At 41.3% G+C, this 12,759-nt stretch overlaps 1 protein-coding gene across 23 annotated transcripts in view; it reads right to left on the reverse strand.

Annotated features, from left to right (window-relative positions):
* The window catches only part of ZNF521 (zinc finger protein 521), a 283,782-nt gene that overhangs the window by 247,084 nt on the left and 23,939 nt on the right, over window positions 1-12,759 (reverse strand). For 14 of the 23 annotated variants that reach the window (XM_083622860.1, XM_083622861.1, XM_083622849.1 and 11 more), the window contains 2 exons: window positions 10,908-10,964; window positions 2,590-2,769 (listed from right to left, as the gene is read on the reverse strand). Coding sequence is in view for 14 of the 23 variants with exons in the window: in XM_083622849.1 (XP_083478975.1) it covers window positions 2,590-2,769; window positions 10,908-10,964 (237 nt within the window). In the remaining 9 variants the exon portion in view is untranslated. The remainder of the gene's footprint in view (window positions 1-2,589; window positions 2,770-10,907; window positions 10,965-12,759) is intronic. The other 9 variants (XM_083622862.1, XM_083622859.1, XM_083622855.1 and 6 more) reach the window with 2 other exon arrangements.

The raw sequence follows: 12,759 nt of genomic DNA on the forward strand, positions 1-12,759 counted from the left end.
GAGACACCAGGCTTTTTAGGGGATTCAGTGCCTTTCTTTGAAAAACATTTCTTTTTAAATGTACTCAAGTGGCAGAGCCATTTTAACCCTCATTTAGCATGGCAAGTTCTGCCCTCCAGCATGACCTGGGGTGAAGTGGATCAGGAGCAGTGCTCCAGGAATTTCTCCTTTCGCTTCAGTTCCCTGGTTGCGCGATATTCAGTTCATGCTGCTTGCAGTCACTCAACTCAACACCCAGCTCCGGGTGAGATATGTCAGGGGATTACAAAGGGTCCGTCAAGGAAAAATGGAGGCAGCAATTTTTTATTTTTGTTTCTTCTTTTTGGTAGAAAGTTTACCAAACATAAATGGCCAAATTGGGGGGGGGAGGGGTTTCCACCCACCGACACCAACACCTTGCCAGACATAAATAAGAATTGCCTAAAGGAGAGCATGACAAGTACATAAAAGGGCTGGAGTGAAACAGAAGGATTGATTTACCCAAACTTTGGTCAGAAGAACATTTCAAAAGACCAAGAGCAAAAAGCAAAACAGAAGGCAACACACAGAAAATATATACTGCGATTGTCTGCAGCTTCAAATATAGGGCAGTGCAGGCAGTTCCCCACACAGGATGCCAAGCCAAGGGGGCGCCAAACTGAGAAGATACACAATCAAGGCCGTCTTACACATAGGCGCTAGAGGTGCGGGGCACCCAGGGACCAGGCTTTCAGGGGAGGGGCGCCAGGCCGAGAGTCCAGGGACCAAGAGTTGAGTCCAGGGAAGAGCCCACCTGTCGGTCGGAGCGCCGTGGCAGGCTCCTCTGCTGCTGGCAGCTCTGCGCCGCAAGTTCAGGGGCGAACGAGCCAGTGAGATGCTGAGGCAGCCGGCCGGCTCCACCCTCCTTTGCACCTGGGACTGGGCAACCTGGGGGGGGGGCGCCAGGCAGATCTTTGCACCCCGGCACCGCATATGCTTAGGACAGCCCTGTACACAATTGAGAAGATCCATTTGGAGATGCCAAATTTTGGCATCACACAGTATGCCATATTATGAGAGATTTCCCCCTTAAATATGTTTGTTCTGTTTCTCTATTCACCACGAATTAGCTTCAATACCAGATTATACATATGAACATACAAGGCTACCTTATGAATATAAGCATTCCCAGACAGCTTCATCTACTCTGACTGAAGGCAGCTCTCTGAGTCTAAGGATTCTCTCCAGGGTCTTTCCCCAGCCTTGTTATCAGAGACTGCTTTTTAACTGCATGTACTTTGGACCTTCTGCATTCAAAGCATGTATTCTGCTGCTGAGCTACAGCCTGCTTTATACACACAAGTATGCAATCTTGTGTGGCTGCTTTGGCTAAAGAGCTAAAGGTGCCAGTAAATGCACGCAAATAATACTGCAAAATGCTTATCTGCTTCCCTTAATTGCAAAAGCACACGTCTCATACATTTTTCTCTACAGAAATAGCTAACTGCTGGCCGTGATGATTCCTGTGATCTGAACTCAGAAGGTTTAGGCCAATCTGAATAACATTCACAAGTAAATGAAGAAACCATGGGGAATTGTGTAAAAAATGTGTTTATTTTTGGATATAGTCTTATTATGGTAGGCAAAGGAGAATTTGCTTGCTTAGACCAAGGGACTGTTGCCAGTGCTGCACCACATATTTCTTCACGGCTGAAAAAATTACTTTGATTTCAAAAAACATGAATGTCTAATATCAATTGTTTTCTGGAGCTGCCCTGACCTGCATTCCTTTGGGTTGGAGTCCCTGGATTGGTCTTCAAGGATATAGGATGCATTGGTTTGCCCCTACATAATTCCTCGTGCTTCTGAGGCCAAAAGATTTTTCAAGAAAGCTTCTCAACCAAAATGTTTCCTGTGGTTTACCACATGGGGTTATATGAGGTGGGTCTTCTCATCACCATCCCAGCATCCAAGTCCATATTCTGTTTAGTAAATTGCATTAGAAATTTATTTGGTTCTGTCAGTCCCAATCACTGCTAAGAAAACCCACTGAGAAAATGCACCTTTCTTTAGGGCCCAGGCATCGCTCTAGACCACAGGCCCAAAAGTAAAACACCAAACAGCATCTTTGTCCACAGTGTTACAACTGGATAGGAGTAGGTTCATGAGGCTACTGTGACCAGTACACTACAGTTATTGGCGTGATGTTTCACTACATCCACTGCAAATTCTATCAGCGATCGCCACACACCATTTCTGAAAACAGCATTTGGAGCCCGGAGTCTAAGTTTTCAAGGACCAGGTTGTACCCACGCCATTTTTTCTTACATCAAATTGCATAAGAGACGCTTGGAGAGGCAAGTAAGAAAAATCAGTTATAGAGAAATCTACAATGGTGTTTAATGGTCTGCCAGAATGATCCATGCTTCCTTAGAACCTGAATGGAACCCATTCACTGAAGAACAATGGAATCGTTTCAGAAATGTGAACAAAATTACCTGAGCATCTTTAGCAGTAAAATAACAGGGAAGGGGGAAATGGGGGCGGGAATAAGAGAGCGGTTCTGAAGAAGGGACCTGAAATCAGAAACAGAACAGTGGAAGGAGACACAAAGTGATAAGTATTGTTTACCTGTCAGTTGACATTGATTAATCTTGTGCTCTGTGATATCACTCAGTGACTCAAACACCTGGAGGCAGCTGTCACAGCTGTGCACAGCTTCTTCCTCTAACTCCTCCCCTTCTTCCGGCCTTTTCTTACAATCTATCAACTCTCCATCTTCTGTCTTGTCTTCTAGTTTACAGTTCAGATCTGAAAGAAAATCAAGACTATGACCCCAGGGCTTTAAGAGATCCTTTAAAAAGAAGAAGATTCAGATTGGGTTTGTTGTTGTTTAGGTTACTTAACGGGGGGGGGTATTTTTGCTCAAGCCTGCAGAACATGAACATAATACTAGCTTTTATAGCCACATAAACAGAGAAAGCATCCATCCTCTCTTTTCTCAATGGTTTTTCTTCCCAAACAGTTACTCCCCCCTGCAAAAGCAGCACTTCCATTCGTCACAGTTAATTTTGTCAAGTTTAATATAACTATTGGGGGCTTTTCATCACTTGAATAATTTAAAAGAATAAATCCCTTCTACAATTCACCACTATATAACGAAAGGAAAGACAAAAAATGTACCAGTGAGTGAATTCAAGAGATTTTGTTTTAACTTTCAAAAAATGATAAAAGCTATCCAAGTCGTGAGAATGAAACTGTCTCATTTCCCTAACCAGCCAAATGATCAGATTATTTTATTTTATTGCCAACTAAAAATAAAAACATATGCCTTAAAATGAGAAGTCCTAAAGTTATTTAAACTGTCTGCTAATTAACCAAAGCTGTATTAACCTGCAGAGGATCACTAGCCCAAGAGACCCGGTTTCCATCATTATAAATCGTAACTGGTATAGTGAGGATCAAACTGATAATCTAGTTCCAGGACAGTAATGATGAGAACAACAATAGGTTCTAACTTTCTGTAACCGGTTCACACAAATCCCTTGTAGAAAGTGAAATCTAATAATCATCCAGCACAACTGCAGCTTTGTATACAACTAGCGCAAAAGGGACAAGCAAGTTTAAGACTTTAAAAAGATCATAGTTTAAGAGAGCTTCTTGTGAACTTTCAGAAGATTACCCATGCCAAAAAGGCTTGAAAACATAGTACTGAAAAGCTAAGAGCTGTATCCATTTCACCAGGTATTAAAAATATCTCTCCCCCCACTTCAGATACTAGGAGCTGTATCTTTCTATCAACCTTCCTCCAAAAGTAGAAAGCCATGATCAAGGCTGCATATACATAGTCCCCTGGGCCTATAAGAAATCTGATAAATTTCCTCCTGCCCACTGGAAAACAAACACCTGACTGGAGTGAAGAGAGACCTGAGAGAGGAGCTTGAGAAGAGGGGAGTGAAGGTGCAGAACCTAAAACTGACTTGGGTGGAAGCTCTGCATCCATTGCAACTCAACATTTGTTCAGATGCAGCAGCAGTTTCTCCTACAGAGGTTAGCATAGCAATAAACCTCAGTTGAGTCTGATGGCAGGAACAGCTTCCTGCCATCAAGAAAGCTTCCCCTCTAGAGACCATCATTTTCCCACTAAGCTGTATGGGGAAAGAGAATGGGTTTGCCAGCACAGGAAGGCAGGAACACATCAACATCTTCTCCCTAGGAAGCTGCGAAAAAGTGCTCTCCTCAACAGTTTGCCTGATAAGAGAGCACCCTTTTTGGCCGCAAGAATTAACTGATGGATCAAGCTCCATTAAGTACTATGGAAGAGAAGAGACCTCACCCCCCAATTGCAGATGGGCCTCTTCATCTGTAAAACTCAATAAAGGAAATGTGGTTTCATACCTGGAATTATGTAAACAGTGGAAAAATCTGTATGAGTAACCAAGAAACCCAAATGGCAAAATGATTGTACATGTGTAAACACTGTGTCTGAATATTGGTATATGTTTAGTCCGCATGTGCGAATGAGGCGCAGAAGTTAATGTGTTTTGTATAAAGACATATTTCAAGTTCTAGGCTGTGTATGTGAATGGCATGTAAAAGTATGATCCTTTGTGTTTTTCGTATGGTGGCACGTATATTTGGCAAGTATTATGAATATGTCGTCTACTAACAAGCAGCTTATACATGTTAAATGCATATGGAAAGCTCCCTTTAAAATCCCTTTGGAAAGTGTGTGTGGTAATTAAGGCTGCCATAGTACATGGGAAAGCAACTCAGTTACTAAAGGTGCTCACATTCCACCAGTAGTAAGGCACAATCCACCGTGCGTCATTCTCTAGTCAAATATTGACTACATATACACTCTTTAGGAAACTGTGATTGACAGTGAGTCCCCATGGTATAATACATGCAGTATACACATAATTTAAAAAATGAATATGACTCTCATAAGAAGCAGTCCTGGTATAGAAATAGTATACTGGCATGTACCAGCTAATTTCCATATTGTTTCATTTGGATCTTACATTGCCCCAGAACAACACATGCTGATTGAAGAGAAAAGCCCCTTTAAACTCCCTTTAACACACTGCTTGGATCCCAAACTTACTTGTCAGTACATTCCCAACCTTTACATCTACCTTAGCCTAGCAGTTAAAAATACCGCTAGGTTATAAGCAGCTGAGGAAAAGAAATAATTGTCTTAACTGTTGCAAACTGACCCCGACATCATTAAACACTTGTTGGAAGGCAGCATGTGCACAATGCATACTATTAGATGTTCAGCTCAAGCTCCCAGTTTCATCTCATAAAACTGACAGCACTCGGGGAAATGCAGGCACTGGGTCTGAATTTTAACACGACTATTTAAATGCTGCACATAAAGTTTACAGACCTGTTTGTTTTAAAATAAGGGTAGAGTCTGACTCTGCTTTAAGTAGCATGCTAGAGGGGAGAAAGAGATGCAACAATGCTCAGCACTTATTATTCATGAATGCTGGCCCTTAACAAGAATCCAATAGAATAACAGACAGGCGCGCGCACAGAGCTTAGGATACAAAACGTGAAAAACTGCTTATGACAATGCGTTTTACAAAAATAGAACCGACTATTAATGTTAGAATTATTTTTTCAAATTACATAATGGGAGTCGCTGTGGGGGAGAGGGAAGACTTGCTTCCATTTATGCATTCACAGATACAAACCTACTGGGACAGGAGTCAGGCAACTTAGTCCCTTCTGCTGCAACTTCAGAATGCATGCTCTAGCAAAATGCTACGGTAGTTTTTAGGTCAACTCTTAAGGGGGAAAACCTGCGAGACCTGGGTTCGGTCACAGCCTCTGTGTAATGAGTTGTGGCAGCCTCTGCCTCTCTTGATGCATATATTTCTACCACTGTCTCTCTCTCTCTCTCCCCCCCGCCCTGTAAAGACCTCTCCATTTTAAAATAAAGCCACAGATACTTGGAAGCTGCTGAATGGTTTTAGAGATGGCAGGAAGAACCATCGTCTACATTGCGTATGGCAACACACAATTATTACGGCTAGGTTTTGATGAAGCATTGGCTCAGTGGCAACCCTAACTATTGGTTGGCTCCACCAATATATTCCAAGCCTTTCACACTAGTTAATGACTTCCCATAGTTGTATCTTCTGGGAACACTGCTCATTCAACATCTCACTCTGGACGTACAGAAAATAGCCACATGCTTCCATTCCCACCACCCAGTAACCATACAGACTACAAACTACAGCTTTAAAAAATATACCTGAAGGAGTATACCTGAAGGAGCATCTCCACCCCCATCGTTCAGCCTGGACACTGAGATCCAGCGCCGAGGGCCTTCTGGCGGTTCCCTCATTGCGAGAAGTGAGGTTACAGGGAACCAGACAGAGGGCCTTCTCGGTAGTGGCGCCCTGTGGAACACCCTCCCTTCAGATGTGAAAGAAATAAGTAGCTATCTTATCTTTAAAAGACATCTGAAGGCAGCCCTGTTTAGGGAAGTTTTAAATATTTAATGCTGCATTGTTTTTAACATTTGATTGGAAGCCGCCCAGAGTGGCTGGGGAAACTCAGCCAGATGGGCGGGGTATTAATAATAATAATAATAATAATAATAATAATAATAATAATAGGTTTTTTTAAAGAGTTCCACAATGCAAATTGTCTGCCAAGTACCCAATATCTAAATCCGTGGTTGCACACTCATCTGATGGGCAGCAAACAAGAGAAAAAGCATAAACCGCAATCCCTGCTTTTCTCTCGGTCCCATCAGTATGATGGACTGGTGTATGGCCATCATCAGCCTGAGGTTTTATAGCATCTCCATGTTTATACTGGTAGGTGTCACCTAATGTTATCAACATTTATTTTACACAGAGCTTGCCTTCCCACACTTTCTCTACATCAAATATCCACGTGACTCCAAATCAGAAGTCCTGCCAAATGAATTTTTTCTTTGATAACTGCAGAACTTGACATGCATTCTCTAGCTCACAGATGCATTTCAGATATCTGTGATATTAGAAACTTTTTCTCCTATCAAACATATGATAGACATGGGAAAATAAATGCACTGGGCCCACCTTTTCCAACAAGGGAAGGGGTGGAAGAGTTTTACAAGTACACAATCTCTGGAATGCTGTTATTGCTGGAGTCTGGATACAGAGAAAAAATTGGACTGCTGGATTTCAGATATTACTTAGACACACACACATGTCACTGTCTCCTTGTGTATATGGGATGTATCCAACTAACTTTCACTGAGAGTAGATACAATGAAATTAATGGACTTAAGTTAGTCATGTTCATTCATTTCAATGGGTCAACTCTAAACAGGATTAGCACTGGATACAACTCATGGTATGGGTGGACAATCCGCTCATAGAAGCCTACAGCTGTGTGTGGATTGTCCATCACTGAATTGGATCTCCAGCATGAACTGCTGGAAGTTCAGGGTCTCAAACCACAATACACTAGTAAAGCTCAATGCGTCAGCAAGTCTGTATATCACTGTCCCATCTGCAAGATCCCTTTATAAGATTACCTAATGCAAAAGGGGGGAAAGATTTGGCTCTGGAAGGAATTCTAACCATTAATATAGTACATAAATGAACTGCTGTTTTCTGTTCCTGATTATGTTAAATGTTATTTATAAATGGTATTTTCCCCATTACTTTCGTGTCCTGGCAGGTGGCTTTCTCCTTCTCTTCCTTCTCCTCATAAGGGATGTTATTGCTGTAACTTGGTCTAATAAAACTACAACTTTGGAGGAAAATGAAAAACTGAAAAGGCTTAAAAGAGTTAGCAGCAATAAACCCATGGACTTCAATTAATTTCCAGTAAGAGATTGGTTTAAGGCCAACAAGCAGAAATTCTATTCTGTCCATGTAAAAATTAGGTTTCACCACATTTACTTTTTATAACCTATATAAAAGTCAAGTTTTTAAAAAGTAATGAATATCTAAAAGCCATCTCAGCAGACTGGCAAAGACAATCTGTATGCCTGAAACTCATCTTGAATATTTCTCTCCACGCAACAAGGATCCATAGCTGATCAAGAGCCTAAAATGTCAAACTACGAGGAAGAAAGCCCAGTTTCCAGTCCATTTGACTGCGTTTTAATGGACCTCCTTCCAAGCCACTTCTGCATGGAAAAGTGCTGGCAAAAGAAAGGAAAACTAAGAGATCATGTGGTTATAATTATGACCAGGAAAGGAATATTTCTGCAGTTCAGCGGTGAAGTAAAACTCTGTCGCTGTCTGCTCCCAATAGTGTCCATCGCAAAACAACTGCCTCATTAAATCTCTGCAGTAAGATTAATATGCCGTAGCTGCACTACATTTATAACTTGGTACTCCATAAAAAGCACATTTAATGGAAGGAGCCAGAGCTTTGATACAAAGATTTACTAAAAAAACTTCTAGCAGCATGTATGGGGCTTCTTACGCTGCTTTTGTGTGAAACAGCTGAATATTTTCTGTATCTGCTTGAAGGCTAAAAGTGTTGCAGCATACAAGGCACCCAAAAGCCGTAATAACAAACAAATCAATAATCAATAAAGACATTGGTAAATGTTTTTCAAAACTCCACGCACCTCACATGGTGTGAGCCCATGGGTGCTTTATTAAACAACATTCCAACATGAGTGACATTTTAGAAAAAGGCAATGGCTTATGTTGTGCATAATCGGAAGAATATCTAGAAATGAAGCTATTTGATTAACCTCAAATGAATCTCCCCATTTCAGGAGTAACCTTCCCCCCTTTTCTGCAGGGTATTCTCACACCCTGCCATGGTTTGCTTTAAACACTCTATAGTTTTTATCAGTTATTAGCATGTTTTTAATATTCTGTTGGGAGCTGCACCAGAGTGGATGGGGAAACCCAGCCAGATGGCTGGGGTATACAGTTAATAAGAACTTATTATTATCAGTGCTAACCATGGTTTCTTTACTGGTTTAAAATATCGCAGTACTGCTGTTCAATTAGAAGTGTCCTTAACTTTTCCCAATAGGTTATAAAATTGACCAAATGCTCCTGTAACCACGGTTTGAAAGCTCACTTTAAACACTGACTACAAGAGCAACTCTAGTTTGTGCCAATGTAGATATAATACTATCATAACTATCTCCTAACCATGTTAATTAATTCATTATTTCAAAAGATTCAGAACAGTGTGCCTGCCCAAGATGTCCCATTGCTGCTGATGCTTCAAATAGTTACAATTGTTTTCTTCCACTTTATAAAATAGTAAAGGTGTATAATAATCAAAAGCAGAGGGCTTTTTGGTCAGGGAAAAACACAACATCTGAAATCTTCAGAGGGGTGGAGATGTGATCTGTATGGAGTATTTTGAAATGCACTGAAATACCTGGCTGAGCTTTGCTTTTCCAGAAATAAATCCTTAAGTTGCCCTGCAGATGAGCCAGTGTAATGTCACAAGTTAGGCTATTACGCAAGCAAGTCAATGAGCTACATATCCGTGCGATCATCCAAGATTTAATGGCAAACACCATTAAAAACTGACAAAGCTGGTCTAACATTTTGGGAAAACGTGTTCCTTTACTCACAACATATTTTCCAAACGCAGCCCACTAAAACATTAACAGGATTTCATTTCTCCAAAGTAGTTAGAGACATTTCCAGAAAAAAGTAGAAGAAAATTCCATATATGGTTCCATATTTTGTCACAAGCAGTCTTTTTTATGCGGGTGTCAAAGAAGGAAAATATAGTATATACAAGAGTCCAAAGAGTTAGACAGCACAAATACCAACAAAGAGATGAATCCACTTTACTAGAGATGAAAAATGTACTAATAATCAGTTTACCGCATATAATAAGCTTACATTACTATTAATCACCTTATAAAGGAATCCTTCAAACTAAAAGCTATACATTAGCTGCGATGGGGGGGGGGCGGTTTAAGTCTAAGTAAAACACGATCAATGAAAGCAGAATTTCCCCTTAGGATTTTCTTGAGACCCTCATCTAAAGATCCATAAGCAAGTATCAATAGAGCATAGAGCATGATCATTTCGTTGAGCAAAAGCTATTTAATTATTACTTCGCAGAATAAGTAGTCAAATATACCAAAAGACTGAATCATTCCTTAAACTGTAAAAACCAAGTATTTTTTTTCAGACCAGAAGCAAAAAAATAAAATAAAAAGGGAACCACTGTAACCAACAACATGCTATTAACCCCCTTATAGCTGTTCATTATAATGAACAGGTCAGATTTCCAACCTAAAATCTTGCTGGTTGAACTAAGGATTTAGCTACAAAACTCCCAGTGACTTAAATGTAGGGATCAATGGCTGCTAAGAAATTCAACGGATTAAGATTTTAACTATACACTCGTTTATGAAAGCAACTAGCCTGTAGAGATACTGGCCACAATCCAGAAGTGTGCATGCGCCAGATCGGCATGCACAAGCTAATTCCCATTTCAGTCCCTTCCTTCTGCCAAACTCCCACACCGTTTTCAAACTTCCGGAAGTTTTTTTAAAGTGGCTTGACAGATCTGCTGTGTGGGTGGGGAAGACATTGTGAGGGGAAGCAGGGCTACTGGAATATAAATGGGCCGAAAAAATGGATTTGAGCTGAGGTCTGGTTCACAGCCTGTCGTTTCATATGAAAAGTTTCTTTCAAAGAGCTGTGATTAGCTGGGAGCTAGTGTGGATTCCTGCTTACAAATAAGGCATCATGGATATTAAAGGGTCCATATTTCCGGAAGACGGTCATCCGTCCATCAAACTGAAGCCCTCTTGGTTGAGGGAAAGAGAGAGATCCTGGGAAGCTAGGAGGCCTTTGGGGAACAGAGAGAAATAGAAAGACAGGCTTTTTCTTCCTTCCAAATACTTGAGCTGGAGTTCAATCAGGTAAGAGTGGACTCAATATCTCTCACACTGTTCCAAGACAAGCAAAATAAATGTAGGAATTCAGCATTACCTGTCTGCACAGCTGACTGTCCCACACCTCCCTGGTCCTCCGATTCATTTTCTTCTACTGTCAAGGAAAGGTAAAAAACAAACAAACAAAACGAAAAATGATCCATTAGGTAAGTGCCTTATTTGTATTCCAAACACATATCGCTACCTTCCATTCTTAAGGCCATCAATGTTCCCACTCCATGATAAATAAAAAGAAATTCTGCCTAACAAAATATCTATTTGAAAGGGAGCCAGGCTTTAAACGGAATCTCAATGCATCTATTTGTCCATTGGATAAGTGGCTTTATGGGACAACTCAAAAAATGTTGTGCATCAGAAGCCAAATAAATCCTTGCAGAAGGGAATCCGTCTTTGACTGTGTTCTTACTTGAAAAGCTCCACCAACCGTAGTAGCCCCTGTAAGCACAAGGGCAAGAGCATTCTTAAAGCATCAATCTGGAATTTCACTACCACTTAAAAAATATCAAAAATAAAATAAAATCTATCAGAATCCTAATATCTAGGACTCTGAATACGAAAGTTATCTATCGAGTGTATTCATCATGACTGGGGAGTTGTGACTGCAGCTACCCTTGCCATTTTGACTGGGCTATGGTCAGTTGCACTGTAGCTATTCCTGTAATTTGCATTTGGTTGTAGCAACAGTGTCAGGCACTAGAGCAATTTGTAAGGGATGCGACTCAAGATAAAGGAGAATTGCCACTCTTTTTTTCTTTCTTTCTTTTAAAAAGACTCTTCCATCAAGCTCCAGCTCTAAATGGACAGGAGGAAGAGAACAGTCCTCTTCTCCCATTCCAAAGAGGTGACAATTTAAGGTTTAAGGAGTGGGGACTTAAAAGTTTATCAAGCTTCTACTGAGGAGCAGTCTTAAAGTCTTGGCAAAAAATATAAACGCTTGCTTAGTTAGATATTTAAGTCTCACAGGCTGGATGTGATACTAGTAGGTATTTAATAAGACAAGGATTCCATGGAGGCATTATACATTAAGCGGTATTATTCCCTGGTACAACTTTTATGCTGCACTGTGATTTTAGCTACTCTATGGAAACAACCATTAAAAGAGAAATTGGGGGTGGAGTGGGATCTAATGGTAAGAGAATGATGTTGAGCAGATTGGGGAAACTCATACCTGAGGGCCAGAGATGTCCCTCCATACCTCTCTTTCTAGCCCTTGGGAATCTTTTCCCAGGCCATGTCCCACTCCACCCCCTGCTCCATACATTCATTCTTTATGTACTGCCTCACTGGAATATGGGCTTGAACTGCGGTAATATCTCCTGCTTGCATGGATGCTGTGTGTGTGTGTGTGTGTGTGTGTACAGTAATGGACAGTGAAGTGATGCTTACCTGACCTCTTGACAGCTGAGTCTTTGCAGCTTACCAGGTGAAAGAGTTAGGGGCGGGGCGGCAAGTTGGTTGGCATTGTGCAAATGCGCCTGCAGGAGCCCTGTTGCTTTTGCACAGTGCTGAACTCCCCACCACCTCGCCCCTCCCACTCTCTGCCCTGGTAAGCGGCAATGACTCAGTTTTCAGTGGGTCTGGTGAGCAGCAGTGTCTAACCACTGTCCACAACTGTGTCAACCACTAACTTTAGCATGGCTGGAGGCAACCTCCAATATAAAAGGTAAGAGTAACATCCATCATTCTGTCCACTTTTGCCTCTGGTCCAGCCCAGCACTGGCAGGCAGCCCCAGAAGGTTCTCCATGTGGGAACACAGCCCTTGTGCTGGAAAAGGTTCCCCAGCCAAGATGTAGAGCTTTGTAAAATATAATTAAGAAGATTTAGCCAGGGAGTTCCTGTCCTTGCCATTCTAACTCCCAGGATCCCACTTCAACCTGGGGCAGAGAAA

This window comes from Podarcis filfolensis (genome assembly GCF_964270895.1).
Source record: "Podarcis filfolensis genome assembly, chromosome: 7".
Classification (NCBI taxonomy): Eukaryota; Metazoa; Chordata; class Lepidosauria; order Squamata; family Lacertidae; genus Podarcis; species Podarcis filfolensis.